Source organism: Lytechinus variegatus, chromosome 9, assembly GCF_018143015.1.
Source record: "Lytechinus variegatus isolate NC3 chromosome 9, Lvar_3.0, whole genome shotgun sequence".
NCBI classification, from domain to species: domain Eukaryota; kingdom Metazoa; phylum Echinodermata; class Echinoidea; order Temnopleuroida; family Toxopneustidae; genus Lytechinus; species Lytechinus variegatus.
Genome location: NC_054748.1, coordinates 29,031,643 through 29,051,355, shown reverse-complemented (window position 1 = coordinate 29,051,355; position 19,713 = coordinate 29,031,643). Strand labels below are relative to the sequence as shown.

The 19,713-nt window shown below is 38.2% G+C and overlaps 1 protein-coding gene across 3 annotated transcripts; it reads right to left on the bottom strand.

Annotated features, from left to right (window-relative positions):
• Nucleotides 1-1,467: 1,467 nt before the first annotated feature.
• LOC121421667 (tetraspanin-18-like) lies at nt 1,468-18,560 on the bottom strand. Of its 3 annotated transcripts, none has more exons than XM_041616434.1 (9): nt 18,433-18,558; nt 13,956-14,051; nt 13,190-13,387; nt 10,372-10,446; nt 8,407-8,502; nt 6,806-6,931; nt 5,709-5,819; nt 4,529-4,612; nt 1,468-2,179 (listed from the first exon to the last, which is right to left on the bottom strand). In XM_041616434.1, exons 2-9 carry the CDS (start codon nt 14,028-14,030, stop codon nt 2,075-2,077), a joined length of 870 nt encoding a protein of 289 aa, XP_041472368.1. In that variant the 5' UTR covers nt 14,031-14,051; nt 18,433-18,558; the 3' UTR covers nt 1,468-2,074. The 3 variants fall into 3 exon arrangements, with proteins under 3 accessions (XP_041472368.1, XP_041472369.1, XP_041472367.1); XM_041616435.1 differs by lacking the exon at nt 18,433-18,558 and adding an exon at nt 15,215-15,361; XM_041616433.1 differs by lacking the exon at nt 13,956-14,051 and having other exon boundaries at nt 18,433-18,560.
• Between the last annotated feature and the right edge of the window lie 1,153 nt (nt 18,561-19,713).

Below are 19,713 nucleotides of genomic sequence, written 5' to 3'. Positions count from 1 at the left end.
AAAAAAGATTTACCAATATTACACTGCCCCGAATTGACAACGGTTAGCAAAATTCAATTTCTTCAATACAGTCATCATGAGTTACATACACAGCAAAAACTGTGGTGTTAACCGGTGTACATAGAGGACCACACAAGTTATTTTACACCGGTGTTAAATCACCGATTTTAAATTGGTGGTGTTAGTTTTACACCTATAGGTGTTATTACAACACCTTGTGTTGTTACATTTACACTCCATGGTGTTATGTTTAATCTCTAGGGTGTACTTTTAACACCTCATGGTGTGGTCCTCGATTAACACCAATTGGTGTCAGTTTTAACACCGCATTTTTTACAGTGTACAATAGTTGAAACCTAATTGAGACATAGTTTGATATTACACAACATGGAATAGCGAATAATTCTTATTCCTTTATTCACCAAGGTTCAATGTTTCACAGAGCGTAAAGATAAGCGTGACTTAACGAATAACGAGTGTGGTATGGAAAGCCAAACGAAATGCTCAAACACTTTTCCGGTTTCTGATGTCCAAGTAAAGTACGGCATTTTAGATAATCAAAGTGAAATTGTTGCAGAAAATAGACGTTCCATTGAACAGGATATTTTAGCGAAGTGAAAAAATGAAATGATATATCCGTTCGGCTTGCCATACCTAAAATCATTCGTGACGTCATAGAGGTGGATAAAATAAATTTATTTTTAATAAAAATAAGTTAAATAAAAATAAGTTTAATAAAATTAATAAAAATTTTATCCACCTCCATTGCCGTCTGTAAACCCATGCGTACTTGGCGACTGTAATGTCAAACAGGTGATGGTTGATGATGCATAATTATTGACGTTCCAATCCATAATTACGAGTCAGTACTAACATGACTAACTAAATATAAAACAAGACCCCAACTCATCTCGTTATTTACTTCTTGTTTTTCCAGATATTATATATTCCAATGATGATGATGAAATTACATTTATTTCAACAATAACAATAGGCATTTATATAGCGCCATCTATCTAGAAATATTCTAATCCGAGGCGCGTTATTATTATGATTACTATAACCCCGGCTTTAGCTCGAGCTGCCTTTCAGCGCTCATGCTTTCAAGCAATTAATCCTGCCGGGTACCCATTCACCTCACCTGGGTCGCGTGCAGCACAATGTGGATAAATTTCTTTATGAAGGAAATGGCTGGGATTCGAACCCACGACCCTCTGTTTCTGAGTCAGAAGACTTATTCACTGGGCTACAACGCTCCATGAAAAAAATTATACATTCAAGAACTTGAATAAAACAATGGAGGTAGCCAATCAGAAAGCACTGCTTGTGAAGAGTGCACCATAATATAGACAAAAATACATAATACATGAAATACAATAAACAATAAAGGGGGAAGGGGGGGGGGCAGAAAACTGAACAAAACAAAATGATAATAAAAAACAGGGCAACTTTATATAAAATACAGTATATCAATTGAAAGAGAAAATAAATCGTCCAACCAATCACCCCACAACTAAAACTATTAAGCTATACAACAAATCACACAATTTAGGGCCTGTCTTATTAAGAGTTGCGATTCTTCCGATCAATCGCAACAATGGACGGGCAGCATTGTCAGCATGTAAAAATACATGTTTGGTCATGAATTTGTCTAAATATGAATGTAATTTATATCCATAAATTCATTGATTACTCGACAATTTGATGTGTTCTTTGTTTACAAAGGACATTTTAAAATTTTCCTGTAGAAAAAATAATGATACTGATGGAGTTACGATTGATTGGATCGATCGTAACTCTTTCTAAGACGGGGCCCAGATATATTACAGATATCACTAAATTTTATTGAAAAATTATGGAAATTATCAAAAAAAAAGGTCAAGTTGGAAGGAGATTCAACAATACCACACGGACGGGTTTCTATAAACATTAATGCATCTCCATGTTGTCTTCATCAAAGTGAGAAAGAAAAATGGTATCTTCCTTTACGAAAACTATATACAATACTAAGGTTCCCTTTTACAAGTAGTCTAATAAATCGTTACCTTCATATGGGGAAACCTGGGATATTTTATTATTTTTGTCTGGAGCGAAGTCTAATGCCAGTGTAAAAACGGCGATTGTTGTCACGACGTGAGAGAGCGTGGTAAAGGATAGCAGCGAATGCCATTGGTATGAGCTGGAAAGAAAGAAATAAAAAGGAGATTGATTTGATCGCTGGATGGATTGAGTAATTGATTGGCTGGCTCGCTGGCTCACTCGCCTCACTCACTTACCCACTCACTCACCCACCCACTCACTCACCCACTCACTCACCCACTCACTCACCAACTCACCACTCACTCACTCACTCACTAACCCACTCACTAACCCACGCACTGACTAACTCACCCACTCCCTCCCTCACCAACTCACTCACCAACTCATCACTCACTCACCCCTCACTAACCCACGCACTGACTCACTCACCCACTCCCTCACCAACTCACCACTCACTCACTCACTAACCCACTCACTAACCCACGCACTGACTAACTCACCCACTCCCTCCCTCACAAACTCACTCACCAACTCACCACTCACCCACTCACTAACCCACTGACTGACTGACTCACTCACCAACTCACTCCTCACTAACCCACGCACTGGCTCACTCACCCACTCCCTCACCAACTCACCACTCACTCACTCACTCACCAACTCACCCCTCACTAACCCACGCACTGACTAACTCACCCACTCCCTCCCTCACCAACTCACTCACCCACTCCCTCACCAACTCACTCACCAACTCACCACTCACTCACTAACCCACGCACTGACTAACTCACCCACTCCCTCCCTCACCAACTCACCATTCACTCACTCACCCACTCACTAACCCACTGACTGACTGACTGACTCACTCACTCACCAACCCACCCCTCACTAACCCACGCACTGACTCCCTCACCCACTCCCTCACCAACTCACCACTCACTCACTCACCCACTCACTAACCCACGCACTGACTAACTCACCCACTCCCTCCCTCACCAACTCACCACTCACTCACTCACTCACTAACCCACTGACTGACTGACTGACTCACTCACTCACTCACTCACTCACTCACCAACTCACTCCTCACTAACCCACGCACTGACTCACTCACCCACTCCCTCACCAACTCACCACTCACTCACTCACTAACCCACGCACTGACTAACTCACCCACTCCCTCCCTCACCAACTCACTCACCAACTCACCACTCACTCACTCACCCACTCACTAACCCACTGACTCACTCACTCACTCACTAACCCACTGACTGACTGACTGACTGACTCACTCACTCACTCACTGACTCACTCACTAACCCACTGACTGACTGACTGACTCACTCACTCACTAACCCACTGACTCACCCAGTGACTCACTCACTCACCCACTGACTCACTCACTCACTGACTAACTCACTCACTCACTCTCTCACTCACTAAGCCATACACTCTCTTATTCATTCATCCATTCATTCATTTATCTATTTATTTAATTATTCATTCAGGTATTTATGTATTTATTCATTCATACAGGTATTGACTATATTTCTAACTAATTAAAAAAGTTTAAAATGTGAAACCCTAGTAGCCACAGCCTGTTCGAAGTGGAAATTAGACACACTGTAATGAAATATTTCTGGCTAGGTTTTGAACTAAAACTGTGACGACTATCTATGTCATCAATTTATTGCCACCAAATGTCATGTGCATTTTATCCAAATATTTTACCCTTTTCTTTCTACGCGCAAACCCGATTTTTCCTCCATTTTGATATCGCTTCTCAAACCTCTACGGCCCTCATAACTTGAGAGCATGTAAACATTCACCTATAAGATAGTGATTTAATATTTCGGCGTGCACATATTTTATGCAATTTCAATAATAATTATTTTCTTACTAAAGGGGAATGAAACCCTTGGAACAAGTGGGCTTGTATCGAAAGAGAAAAATCAAAGAATAAGATCAAAGAAAATTTGAGAAAAATCAGACAAATAATGAGAAAATTATGAGCATTTGAATATTGTGATCACTAATGCTATGGAGATCCTCCCATTGGCAATGCGACAGATATGTGTGATATCACATGTGAACAACTTTCCCTTTGATAGAGTATAAAATACAACTAAAATGTATCTTTGTGCTCTTTCTTATGGTGATACAAACTCTTTATTCACAATATATTGTTTGAAAATCTGTATTACAAACCCTCCTATGGAAAGAATTACTGATCTTCTGATAGATGTGATAAACATGATAAAAGAGGCATTTTAAGTGAAAAATATACAAAAGCAATGGGAACGTTGTTCACACGTGATGTCACACATCTTTGTCGCATAGCCTAAATGCTTCAAAACTTCAAATACTCATAACTTTCTTATCATTCATTCAATTTTTCTCAAATTTTTGTTGATCCGTTTCTTTGATTTTTCTGTTTTCACACAATCTATCTTGTTCCAAAGGTTTCATTTTCCTTTAACTAGCTTACCTCGAGGAGAAGAAGTCCGAAACCTACTTTACAGACTAAAAGCACTTGACTGGTAACAAAATCGTAGTAAACATTGTAACAGCCCTGTGATAACAAATGATTAAGAAAGTCATAATTAAAAAATAAATCGACTCAAGCATCATCACAGTGGTCTTTCTTTAGGTTTGACATGTGGACTATTGATAAAATATCATTGATTAGAAAACATTTTATACTCTTTATTATGTTCTTCAAATGGGATACTAAGGGGTTTTTTTGAGTCGTGATAAACTCTGATCACTTTTGATAATGTTATAACGCATAGGCGTCCTGTAGTATCTTTGACATTTCACGTGATTAAAATAGTTTTCCTTCTGGTCTGCAGACACAAATATTTTTTTAATGAAATGACACCATAAATTTGATATTAATTATCACTATATTCAATAATCTTCTTCAATTTCGTCGAGATGTTAAATAACAACAGCTTATGACAAATAAGATGATTAAAATCATATTATTTGTAGAGATCACGAAAGAGGGAATTACAGACAAAAGTGGCAATTATTGTGTATTTTGTAATAATAAAACCGTAATACTACATAAAGAAGCGTAAGGCTTATGCAAGGGGTAAATTGCCAATTCGTCCACTGCCAACTCGTCCACTCACAACAGACACTGAACTCATTGTTAGAAGTCAGCTTGTAGTTTTGGACTCACTAGACCACTGGCTACCTATTTTGTCCCGCTGTACTACTTCACCCTAAAGCCATTGAATAGAAACCAAATTGAAGCCACTGAAGTCAGTGATAGATGAATTGTGGATATTTAGCCCAAAGCAACCTTTTTTGGCGCCATATTGGAATTTACAGGCACCATGGAGTGCTGATATTTCTCTAAATTGTATCAACAAATTCTTTTACCCCCAGGACCATGGGATTTTAATCGACACTGGATTCTAGGGTGGATAATGGGTGAGTTAGATCCATTTTCAGTGAATGGCGGCCATCTTGGACGCCATCTTGAAATTAACTACTTTTTCCCATGCAGATCTGGGTAGACTTTTAGTATGTTATTCCTGAGGTCAAATACTGCCAGAAACAGCTTAAAAACCTTTAGTTGACATTTGTTCCCCATAATTTTGACCCGTTTATGCCCCTTCAAGGATTCGGGATGGATGCAGAAGGGGTAACGCCCTTACCCGTGTATTGAGAGTGTCGTTTGAGAGTGGTCCTTGAATGCCCATACACGATGAGATGTTTAATGGTGTCGGCCAATATCCACCGAAAATACTTGTGAACTTGTCCTCAGACTGGAAGAAAAACATCAACAACTTAAATATGAGTAACGAGTAGAGATCAATCTATCTATCTATTATGTTAAATACTGCGCGAAATGTTTTTATTTGATATAACAACACAGAAAAAATTAAAAGTTACCGTGTTACAATGAGCTACAGAATATTTTTTTCTTCTAACAACATGATGTTTCTTTAAACTCTATATGCGTTTCAATATGCATCATGTGACACAGAAAAAAGGTTCTATGGGTCTCTTTCAAATGTTTAGAGGTAATTTGTTCCAAAAGATAGGGTCCAGCTACACTGTTTATGTGATATCGCTCATCAGGGTATTTGAAGAAGTTTGATTGTAAGGTTTTTTTGTCAACTCTGCATTGATTCTTGGTCATCTCATTCGACTCTTACAGTCCTTGCTAAAATCATGTAATCATGTACTTTACACCCCTACACACATTGCAAACAATGTGAGAAATCCCTCTTTTTTCTTTTTTTTGCTCGTCGTAAAATTTTTGTCCCCTCCTTTTTCTGGTAAATCTTGGGTCCGCCCCTAGATATACGCCCCTGAATATTCGGTTACACTTCGTAATTCCGATACACGTAAATTGCCTTTACCTCGATGTTCGTTAATCCGAAACTGTAAAAGGGTTCGTTAATCCATGGACCTACATGTACCACTCTGACAGAGTGGTAGGTCCATGGTTAATCCGAACATTTGTGGCGTTATTCCGAAGGTTCGTTATTCCGAAAACGAAATAAGGTTCGTTGTTCCGAAGGTACGTTAGTCCGAAAACGAAATAAGGTTTGTTCATCTTTTCGTTTCGGACTAACGAACCTATTTGGAATTACGAACCTCACTTCTTTTTCGGACCAACGTACCTTCAGAATTACGAACCTCACTTCTTTTTCGAACTAACGAACCTTCGGAATAGCGAACGTTCGGAATTACGAATGTATGCGGAATATTCCGCCCTCTGTATAATTATAGCGATCAGTCTTACCACACAGCATGTTGCGGGGTAGGTCTGGTCGTAGGAGATGCCATCGATCGTGATCGTTGGATTGGTATCGTTTACCCAAGTGCTATCGGCCCAGTCTTCATATCCATCGATTCCACAGCATTCAAACTACGCCAAGAAGAATTAAAAAAAATGACCAAACGTTTTAGAAATATTCTAAATCATTTACAAGATAAGATAAAACATTCGTTCATTAACCGGGTTTACCCGAAACTGGTAACTTTTGAAGGGTGTAGAGCTTTCACGGTAGAGCACGACATGTGTTGGTCTTGAAAAGGATCGTCCAAAGTCACCTTTCATGAAAAAGAAAATTGTCCATGCAACGAATACATGGTGCACAATCACGGGGAAGCAGCTACCAGTGTCTTTAACTTTTTCCTTCTTCGCCGAGGAAGCCTCCAGAAGTTGGAGGTTATTTTCAGTATATAACAAACGAAATAAGTGAGTTCTTCGATAATTTGAAGGATTCATTTAAAACACATGATAAAATTACAAGCGTGAAAACGGGAGAGGGGGGGGGGGGCGCAAAAACAAGTGAAATATGATGTACAGAAGGGCCTCGACCCCCATGAAACAAATAGACTTGTTACATGGTGGATGGAACACATAGGAAAGATTGCCATGATGGTCATTCAAACAGGGAAGTGGGAGTTAGATTCAAACATTCAAAACTGGCTCTTACAATTTCTGTATCGTTTTCAAACATCGGTTATGATCCTCAATTTCTATTTTGAGACATGCTACCATGGTTACTGGTAGTCTTAACGTCATTACATATCGTTTTCATGTAATCATATAAAAAACAAGGAAATTAGAAAAAGCATTACAAAACCAGATGCAAAGAGTCTATATATAGGCCTATTCAATAAGATTTCTACTATTTTATAAATTACTACTTTCTATCAATATGATAACAAATATGAGTTTTTAATCAGGCATCCTTATGCTAATATTTATTATAATTCTTATACAGCCTCCTCTTCCGTTGCCCCGGTCTTTTAACTTCATAACTGAACAAAATGGAGACTTTCAGAATATTCAGATCTAAATTTAAAATTTATCTTTTCGGGAGCCCGCGCCTTTTTTATATACGGACAAATGGCGCAGTAAAAAAAATTCATCATCAGCATTATTATCACGATTGCATTATTTAACGGTTAAGGAAATTTACTTTTATATTCAAAACTCGAACATATTGAACTAAAATGCAACGTTCACATCAACGAAACCGACCCCAAACTGACCCATGGTATGTCATTGGTAATAACGTAATAGCTTTGATCGTACTGGAGTCGGTTTCTTTGGCGTGGCTGTAACCGAAACCAACTCCAAACCGACCGATGGTATGTCATTGGTAATTACGTAATAGCTTTGATCGTTCTTGTGTTGGTTTCGTTGGCGTGACTGTAACCGAAACCAACTCCAAACCGACCGGTGGTATGTCATTGGTAATTACGTAATAGCTTTGATCGATGTGGAGTCGGTTTCGTTGGCGTGACTGTAACCGAAACCAACTCCAAACCGACCGATGGTATGTCATTAGTAATTACGTAATAGCTTTACTCAAAGCTCATCAAACTTACAAGAATCTGAATGGCATTCCATCCGGTGCTGGTAGTATCATTGTTTGCATCCTCTCCTTGGTAGGAATCGATGGAGGAGAAAAGAGTGCTCGTTACCTGTGTTAAGATAGATGAAAACGAGGAAAATGAGGGAACGGACAGTGGCGCAGTAAATCCAGTCCGAGCAGGGAGGGGGGGGGGGGTGATGATAGCAATAAATTGACCTGAAATTGCAACCGGGCATGGTGGCTCAACGGTAGAGCGTCCGCCTCATGAACGGGAGGTCGTGGGATCGATCCTCGGCCGAGTCATACCAAAGACTTATAAAAATGGGACCTTCTGCCTTCTTGCTAGGCGCTCAGCATTTAGATTGGAGAAGGGTAATGATAACATGTTATGTTATGCAGGGCCCGCTGGTAGAGCAGTTTCCTAACTAAAGTGGCTACCCTGGGTAAATAAAACGTTATTATTATTATTATTTATTATCATTATCTTTATGACACCTGAACCCGTGTACATAATACTACAATCTTTCATTTTAAAAGTTATTACAATTTTTTTTCAATGTTATATTGTGACGGTTATGTTGTGATATAAACTTGACCTACTGAATGCAGTTTATACTAATTACGCGAGCGAACAAATTTTCAGTAGACGGAAGACATAAGGGTGTCCAAACAACGTCTTGTCTTCAACGTGGAGCGTTGTGGCCCAGTGGATTAGTCTCCGGACTTTAAAACAGAGGGTCGTGGGTTCAATCCCCAGCCATAGCGTATTTTTCTTCAGCAAGAAATTAATCCACACTGTGCTGCACTCAACCCAGGTGAGGTGAATGGGTACCTGGCAGGAATTTATTCCTTGAAATGCCCGAGCGCTGTAAAAGGCTGTGGGGCTAAAGCCAGGGTAATAATATCCAAGTCCTTTGGAAGCGCATAGAAGCGCAAAGAGACGTTATAATTTATTATGCACTATAATACAAGAACTGCCTATTATCATTATTATTATTTAAAGTCTGCAATAAATCACATCAAAGGCTACATGAATGTATATGCATACGGGGCTATAACAGTGTTCATAATACTGCACTTTAGGTGATGGGTAGGCCTACTACGATTTGTATTCGATAGATATGGTTACTGTTTTGCTGTGATGTAAACAACTGAATTACTGTTGATATCCTAATGCGAGCGAGCGAAGCGAACGAGCAACTTTTCAGCAGTTGGAATGCAGAATGGTGTCCAAGAACATGACAAAATGGTTTCAAGGCGTATGGAATGCGGCGAAAGTGAGAGAGCAAGAAAAAAATGGTTAATTCATTCGTTTTAAATAATGTCCATATATATACACACACATACATATAATACAGAGGATAACATAGCAACTTATCAATACCAAAAACTTTAGAAGAAATGAAGAAAAGGAAATATGTTGTTTTATCAAAAAGAGCTAACTACATTAATCGGCATTGATAATATCGATGTCATCGGTAACTCATATTATACACTAATCTTAAAATATAGGGTAAAGGGCTATTTTTGTACAAATTATCCCCCGCTTTCATTCATGCCAGGATACGATCCCCGCTGCCAGTGTTTTGATTGGTTCATGGTTATTTAATAAAAAGTTCATTTGAATCATTCAATTCATAAATGGATAACCATATACTCTCATGGTGCAGCCGCTATAACCGGTTGCAATATGTTAAACGTATGGACTTGTCGGGGCAAAATTCTTGTAAGAATCGATTATTATTTTGCGTTCTGCATGAAAATGCAAAATTAGGCAAGTTGAAGCACCTTTACTGCATTTAAAGATGAATCCACGCATTGTCAGGAATATTAATAATTAGATGTTTAAATGAATACCGTTTTTCCTGAAAAGTGTGTGTGTGTGTGTGTGTGGTGGGGGGATATGAATGCCAAGATTTGAGGTGTTTAACATGGAAATGCTTTGCGTCCGATATTGTTTAAAATTATGTGAACATACCTGGCTCCTGTAAGCAAGAAGCAAAATACATCCAACCAGCTGTGCGATGAAGATGATCACGAGGATGATGATGTACTGAGGGCATTAGGTGAAAAGTGAAAAAAAAACATCGTTACTCTTATTCATCAAAGTATAACATCTTATTCTTTTCCAGAGCTAAGTTATATCTAACTCCAGCTAGAGCGTAGTACAATATTTTTTACGCACGTTAGCTCCAATAACTGAGAATCCGCGATAGCTCAGTCGGTAAAGCGGGGGTTTCGTCTTCCGGTGACCCGAGTTCGATTTCCAAGTGGTGCGCTATAGTGCCCTTTGGTAAGACATTTAAATCCTCATTACCAGGTCCCATGGAGATGGCCCTAAGCCGTCGGTCCTCTGGTTGCTTGCTTTCTTAGCAATCAGGGTAAAAAAACACCATCAATAACCTTTAGTATTAACCCTTATTAAACTGGGAGGTCAATTTGACCCCCCTCAACAAATTATGTCACTACGCAGTCGCGCAAAATGTGTTGACCGTGGCGCTAGCTAACGTTTTACTTTCAAGTCTTGCGCATCGTTTGAGATAAAATTTGCGACTCCAACGTACGCGGTTCCGAAATAACTCAACATTTTGCAAGTGCATGTCAGACCAGAAATTGCTCAAAAACGTGACTCAGTGAACAAAGTCAATGCAAATTGTGTAGTTCAACCAAAACTCATAAAATTTATGATTACTTTTTTTTACTTTTGTTGGTTTATATGGATTTATTCTATGCTATTTATGATCAAAAGGTTCCCTGTCAAAGTCCATCGAAAAAAACCAAGCTTTAAAACTTCTTTCATAAATTTGGATGTACATTCAGTTATTTAAGTTCTTAAATTTTGTTTGAATTCATCTAATTATGTTGAATTACTAGAATCTTTCGAAAATGCTAGGCTACTCAGTTATGCTCTCCGTGAAACTTTTATTTCTGCAATTTTTCTATAACTTTCTACATGATATTCAAATTTTTGCAATTTATTTCTTTAAAACTTTTTTCTTTATTAACTTCAAGAAAACTCTATAATATTAAGGTTATACGCATTGGTTTATCATGTACCCAAAGTTTACTAGAATATTAATTGATTATTGGACATTTCTTTCAATAATATTTGTTTACTTTCACTGTTGTTGCGGTTATGATTTGCATGAACTATTTCACTGTTTATCCATTATGTTTTTACTTTGTAAATCGTTTTCAATTCAGCCACTGGCTGCGATGAAATGATAATGAAACCTTCAATTGATTAATTAATAAAGAAATACATGAGAATTTAAAAACAATAAAATACATAAAAATTCCTGTATTTTTGCAATTTTTTTATAAATTTGTTAGAAATGTAATAATTGATACTCCCACCAAAAATACCATTTTACTAGCTATATGAATTGGGTTAAAGGCAAAAACATACATAAAAACAAATTTAGGGCAAATTTCATACGCTTATTTACATTATAAATCAATAAAAAATATAAACAAAAATGTTGTGAAATTTTACTATATACAGTCTTGTATAGCTTATACATCCGGCGCTTCACGTGTGCAAATTGACCCCCCGGAATATACTGGTCCAAAATAGCCCAGTTTAAGATCAAGTCCAGCTCAGAAAAATGTTGATTTGAATAAGTAGAGAAAAGTCAAACAAGCATTATGCTGAAAATTTCATCAAAATCTGATGTAAAATAAGAAAATTATGACATTTTAAAGTTTCGCATATTTTTCACAAACAGTGACATGCACAACTCAGTAACTTGCAAATGGCAAATGAGACAGTAGATGATGTCCCTCGCTATTTCTTTTGTTAATTATTGTTTGAATCATACAATATTTAATCTTTTTTTTTACAGATTTGACGATAAGGACTAACTTGTACTAACTTGATTGAACCATAATTATTATAAACAATGCTAATTGCACATGTTCAAGGAGGAATTAATCGTTGTTTCACACGACAACAGGGAGAAAGTTAGAATATTTCATATTTCACATAACAAAATACAAAAGAAATAGTGAGTGAGTGATGTCATCAGTCTCCTCATTTGCATACCGACAAGAATGTGAATAGAACTGTTTTGTGAAATTAAGCGAAACTTTAAAATGTCTTTAAAGCTTTCTTATTTTACATCCGATTTTGATGAATTGTCAGTGTTATGTTTGTTGGGTTTTTCTGTTTGTATTCGAATGAACTTGTTGTTGGAGTGGACTTGTCCTTTAAATTGATTGTCCCCTTTTAAGGTCTAAATATAAACCATTTCCAGTCTGTGCTTCTACAGAGTTTCTGGAACACAACCCCGGGGGGGGGGGGGGACTCAGTATATGCATAGTGGGTCTGTGCCGCGGAGGGAAGCCCCATTTTTACACTCAAATTTCCGTTTCAAGGCATATAATTTTTGTCTTATTGAGAAAAAAGAACAAAGAAATTCGCTCCAAAGCTTCGCATGTTTTTCGTTACGACGTTCCAGCCGTATTGATCTGATACAATGAGCCGCAATTTTGGTGAAAATCGGCCGCAGATCGAGCGCTGTCCGACCATCGAACCTGCGCTAGCGCACCCGGAGGCCGTGCCGCCGGGCTAGTTGCATGCACGAATGCCCGTTCCATAGGGATGAATACGCAATCACACGAAGGCGACCCCTTCAAAGGACCCCCGTTTTCACAAACATTTGTCGTTCCGAAGCCCGTTCCGAGGACCCTCCTTTTAACAATAAGCCCGCTCTAAGTCCCCCGTTTTTTTGTCTCGCCTGCGACACATACCCACTACTTTTTTGGTAGAGTGCCCCCCGGGGGACACGACTTACTATTATAAGCGTACACCTGGACTCCATACAGGCCCCGAAGTATCCTACCACCGATACTACAATGATAAAGCATCCAAGGCCAATAATCAGGTAAGCACCGTTACGAATAAGAGGGTTGTCCAGTATTTCCAGGATGTAAATCTGGTTGGTATGGACGATAACGACTATGCCGACGGAGATGAGAGCGACGCCGACCAGCTAAAATGAGAGAGAATGATGATAGGTTATAAAGATATTCATTATGATCTTAGAAGAGTGATTATAATTTACTAACCAAACAGTCCTTAAGTCAATAAGCAACCATTCAATCAATTTATTAAACAACCAAGCAGCCAACCAAGCAACAAAGCAAGCAAGCAACCAACCGACCAAGCAATCATTAAATCCATTTCTTAAACAACCAACCAACCATCCATCCATCCAGTCAGCCAGCCACCGACCGACGGATCAATCAATCAATCAATCAATCAATCAATCAATCAATCAATCAATCAATCAATCAATCAATCAATCAATCAACCAATCAATCAATCAATCAATCAATCAATCAATCAATCAATCAATCAATCAATCAATCAATCAACCAACCAGCCAATCAATCAACCAATCAGTCAATCAATCAATCAATCAATCAATCAATCAATCAATTAACCATTTAGCATGCTAATTATCAAACCACATTACCAATCTCTCCATCATGTAAACCCGATCGATTCATAATCAATTCAATCGATAGTTCGCAATTCATGACGTAATCAATACTTACAAGGAAGAGGAAATTGAAGAGAATCAGAAGATACTTTGTGGCTATCTCAGCGGTATCATGTTTATCTTCCGCCATCTTAAATTAGTTTTCAATGACCTACACATGAGAAAATTCGAAAATATGCGGAATTAAGATGGAGAAATTTAAATTCACAAATGCAAATAAATCTCTTCAAATCCAATGGGTATATGGCGCGCTTTTCTAACGTTTTCAAAGCGCTTCCCAATATTGATTCACCTGACATTCACTTTACCCTCGGTAAAAGTGCGGAGTTTCAAAGTCAATACACTCCAAAAACTGGCGTTGTGGCGTGCGCCTGTAATCCAAGCTGTGGGGAAGTTACAAATTGATGCAGAGGTTCGAGGTTCGAGCCCTGATCACGTCTTTCGGATGGTGACGTTAAAGGTCGGTCCAAGACGTAAATAATCATACCTGATTGATACACGTCTGTCAAAAACTCAAAACACACACACACACACAAATATATTCACGAAAACGGTGTTGGCTTATGTAAAATGGCGCTTTGTTTCATCATCCCACGGGCGTTTTCACGGTAACTGACGTTACGCGGCACAATTTTACACACTTTTCATTGTATGTATGGTTATCTCTTAAAACAACAAATGATGGGAGTTTGCTTTTGAAAAGTGTGTAAAATTGTGCTATGTAACGTCAGTTACCGTGAAAATACCACCAACGAACCAGGATCAGGGGCGGACCCAGGATTTTCCGAAATGGGGGGGGGGGATTTTTCGGTGGAAAAATTTTACAAGCAGAAGAAAAGTAAAAAAAAAAGGTCTTCAATTTCAAAAGAGTGCGCACGCCTCTGTTTTAATGGCATTTTTACATTACAAGTATTTATTTTCCTTCTCAAGGGGGGGGGGGGCACGTGCCCCCTCCCCCTGTATCCGCGCCTGACCAAAATCGAGATGAAATACTGCGAATACAAATAAAGAAACATAAAACAAATCACATAATGCACATATAACTGAAACTAATCATTACAAAGCAGTAAAGAATGAACTTCACTGTTCATACAAATAATGTATTGCCAAGGACTTTTAATACTACATCAAAATGAACAACTTATTGGTCTAAATTACTTTGAATGTTAATTAAGTATACTTTGCGAAACTATTACATAATTTTTATTACAGCAGTCGAGGTGTTTATTAACAAATACGATCCATCGCAAGTATATATCAGAGTTATATCATATTAATTTACAATATTTAAATTACAGAAATAAAATAACTTACCAATTGGAGGCTTTAAGCAGATTACACCTTATATGTATATAGCACACTTGTAAAATCTAGATGAGAAACTTGTCAAAAGTGCAACTTAGGAGTTCTATCTCCCTCTCTGTCGCTCTCTCTCTCTCCCTCTCCCTCTCTGAAAACCTTGATAAAACTGATAGCTGAAAGCCTTTTATCTCGATATAAAGCATGCAGAAACTGAACCAACATAGATTAATCTTTTGTTATGTTCTTACGTCACTCATTGTTTCCATTTTAAGGTTGCTGGTCCTCTGACCATGTCTTAACACAAAACTAGACAATGCACGTGCTTGACCTATTCAAATCGGAACAATATAGGGTGGACCTACAGCGCGCTCTTCGACTTGACTTTCACTATGCCTATCCAATAACACATAACCTGCCCTATGGGACTAAACGTGGAAACGGATTAAGAAAAGATAGAGTGTAGAAATGAAACATCTAGGAAAGTGAAAATTCTATCGAAGCAACATCAAGTAATCAGCCTGAAAATCATATATATCTCACTGTCGACCGTTGCAGTGATCAATGGCTCCTGTTCATTATTGCCTTCAGCATGATCAGTTACATAACTAATAAACACACAGCATCAATTATGCCTGGATATCTCAAATCAACAAGCTCAAAACCATATATAAGATACTTGTCTTTTAAAACTACTTTGAATACACTAAGAAATATCAGCCTTAAAGGAGAATGGAACCTTTGGAACAAGACAGCCTGTGCGAAAACGGACAAATCAAAGAAACAGATCAACGAAAGTTTGAGAAAACTCGGACAAATAATGAGAGTTATCAGCATTTGAATATTGTGTTCGCTAATGCTATGGAGATCCTCAAATTGGCAATGCGACAAATATGTGTGATGTCACTTGTGAACAACTCTCCACATTACTTTAGTATATTTTATTTAAATTGCCTCTCTTATCACATCTATTAGTGATAGGAGGGCATGTAAGACAGATTTTTTTAAAGAATAGATCATGGATAAAGAGTTTGCATCACCACAAGAAAAAGCAGACATTTTGAGGGTATTTGATAGTCCATCAAATTGAGGGAACGTTGTTCACAAGTGACGTCACACATCCTTGTCGCATTGCCAATAGGAGGATCTCCATAGCATTATTGATTGCAATATTCAAATGCTCATAATTTGTCCGATTTTTCTCAAACTTTCTTTGTATTTGTTCTTTGGAATTTTCTGTTTCGACACATGCCTACTTGTTTCGAAGGTTTCATCCCCCTTTAACTGTTAAGTATAAAATCATATCTTAAAACTCTATTCCAGTACACAGCAAAAACGGTGGTGTTAACCGGTGTACATAGAGGACCACACCAGTTATTTTACACCGGTGTTAAATTGGTGATGTTAGTTTTACACCTGTAGGTGTTATTACAACACCTTTTGTTGTTACATTTACATTCTTTGGTGTTATGTTTAATCTCCAGGGTGTAGTTTTAACACCTCAGGGTGTGGTCCTCTATTAACACCAATTGGTGACAGTTTTAACACCGCAGTTTTTACAGTGTAGATTCAAAGGACAAAGAAATCAAATAGTTATGTACCGATAAAATCGAAGTAAAGAGAAACCAAAATACTAGAAAGGAAATAAAGACGATAAATGTGAACAAGAAACGTCAAATACAGGATCGGATCGACTGAAAACAAATAAAAATCCAAAATGACAACTCTAGCGAAATTATCTAGTAGATGGGTTCAGCTTGCGACCAGTTTTTTTCCAATTCAAAAAGTCCGTTGGCTTTGTTGACTGCCTTCTTCTGTGTGTATCTCCTATACACACCCTATTATTAGCTGAACTGTACATTCAGGCCCGTATTCTGAAGTCGGGTTTAACTTAAACTTAGGTTTAACCCTAAAAAGACTGGGGGGGGGGGCTGATTCAGCCCCCCTCGACATTTTTCGCAATAAATCCGCCGCGCGAAATTTTTTGACCGCGTGGCTCGCTGACTTTTTACTTTCAAGTCTCGCGCAACTTTTGAGACCAAAATTGTGACCCCCGGGTACGCGGTTCCAAAATTACGCAACATTTCGTAAGTGCATGCAGACCAAAAATTACTCAAAAACGTGAATTTGTGTACAAATCCATTGCAAATAGTGTTCTTAGCCAAACTTCATAAATGTATCATTATTTTTCCTTTTACTGCTTAAAATCAATTATTTTTATATTTTTTTATGGTCAAAATAAAGTCCCCGACAATTTCCATTGAAAAAACAATAAAAAACAAAAAGTCGAAAAACAAAGAAATACATAAGAAATTTAGAAAACAATAGAATACATAAGAATATGAATGTGATTTTGAATTTTTTTTTAAATCAATTTGATCAAATGCCTATCTAGAGTATGTGAAACAAAAATTAGCATTTCAGGGGCATTATTTTATTAATTAGAGCAAACTTATGATTTTACGCATGAATTAGCATAATTAATGAGACATGAGATTTTTTGCAGAATTTGATGTTATAGTTTTGTAGATAATGCCATGGGTAACGCGTTTGCCAATTTTCGTCGCGATCGCGCGATCGACAGCCGAGATCATAAGGGGAGGGGGGGGGCTGAATCACGTCTTTCGGATGGTGACGTTAAAGGTCGGCCCCAGACACAAATAATCACATCTGATTGATACACGTCTGACCAAAAAAAAACTCAAATACACCCACGCACGCACTGATAACTGTTATGAAACCCATAGCTTTCAACAATTCCTGCTAGCTCAGTGAGTAAGGCGACAGACTGGAGATGCCTTATACTACAACGAGAGGTTCGAATCCAAGTTCCAACCGGAAGTAAAAGGAAAAAAGAAGAAAAAAAAGAACAAGAGAAGAGGGTTTTGAAGATTTTTTTTTAATCAATGGAGGGGACATAAGGTCTTTGCACCATATCCTACCTGAAGTAGCGAACAGCGCATCACTAGAGGTGTTCAAGTCGAAGATCGAAAAGAGCAACCTCCCATACGACTAGTTATCACCGCGCCCTCTCTCATCCGCGCTGTATTCATGCCAATATCATTGGTCCAGCAGCAGTGTATTATCCAGATCCAGAGAGAGGCATTCGTACTTCAGCATTTAAAGTAAACACAACTATATACACATACACGCAATCTATCAACCATCGCGGCCACAACAAATGCAAGCTAAGTTGAGAGATACACATCGTGCTGAATTGTCAGAATACTTACTATCCGTCCGATCACACGCAGAAAAATAAACGCCAAAGCAACGCGTACAACCACATCCGCACAACGCACCCAAATGACACACATACACCCCCTTCCAAAAACTCATCGGTTCTAATTCCAATAATCAAATGAAAAGCCTTCACAAACGCAATGGCCCTTTTGGGAGCCGAATTGGGGCCGATTTATGAATGGCAAAAGAAGTCGTTATATCGTCAGTGACCGCAAACAATGGGTTTCTGGTGAAGATCGCAAACGCGGGCGGCACGATTGAATAGTATTCTGTTACATAACATCTCATACAATTCCTCAGAGCAGCCATTATATTCTAACCGCCCTTTCACTCGTAAAAAAATCGTGATTTGAATGACGATTCCAGTGAAAAATAAGGCTAATGACGAATAGTTAGCGCGTGTGAAACCAAACTAGAACATGATTAGAATCATGAACGCTTATCACAGTCACGATTGCAATTGCAATCATCATAACAATGATGATTCAAGATTCACGTGTGAAAAGTTTATTTTTACATTTTTCCCCTTTTTATACCGGCTCCCACGTGCCATTCCAAAAGGCTTGGTGCGCCACATATCCCTGCTTCATAAGGTTGGTATATTCCAGTGAGCTGCTATTAAGGCAGTACTTTACACAAAAGAATTTCAAAGTAATTCTAATGGGCTATAGATCTCGGCACAGATGTAAAAGGGCAGGAACCTGAGTGAGGGCCTTTCCATACGTGAATCTTGAATCAAAATCGTAATAATGATTGCTATTGTAATCGTGACTGTGATTAGCGTTCGTGATTCTGATCATGTTTTAGTTTGGTTTCACACGTGCTAAATATTCGTCATTGGCTTTATTTCTCACTGGAATCATCATTCAAATTACGATTTTTTACCGTGTAAAAGCCTCGGGGCGGTTAGTATTCATTTTTTTATTTATTTATGTGAGGCAGTGCTTTCAGCAATTCAGTGGCCTTCACACGTGAATGTTGAATCATCATTATAATGATGATTGCTATTTTAAACGTAACTGTGATTAGCGTTCTCACACGTGCCCCCATCCCCCCTTAGATTTGGTGTGCCCCCAGTTGCTCCCTGGAAAAATGGCGGAGCCAAATAAAAAAAAAGGAGATAGAAGAAAAGAAAAAAAAGAAAATAAGGAGAAAGACAGAAGGAAAAAAGAAGAAGAGGGCAATAGGAGGAAGACGAGTGAATAAAATGATGTTAGGGGAAGACTTGCACACAAAAATATTTTTTTGCTTGCGCTTCGCGCCAGAATTGT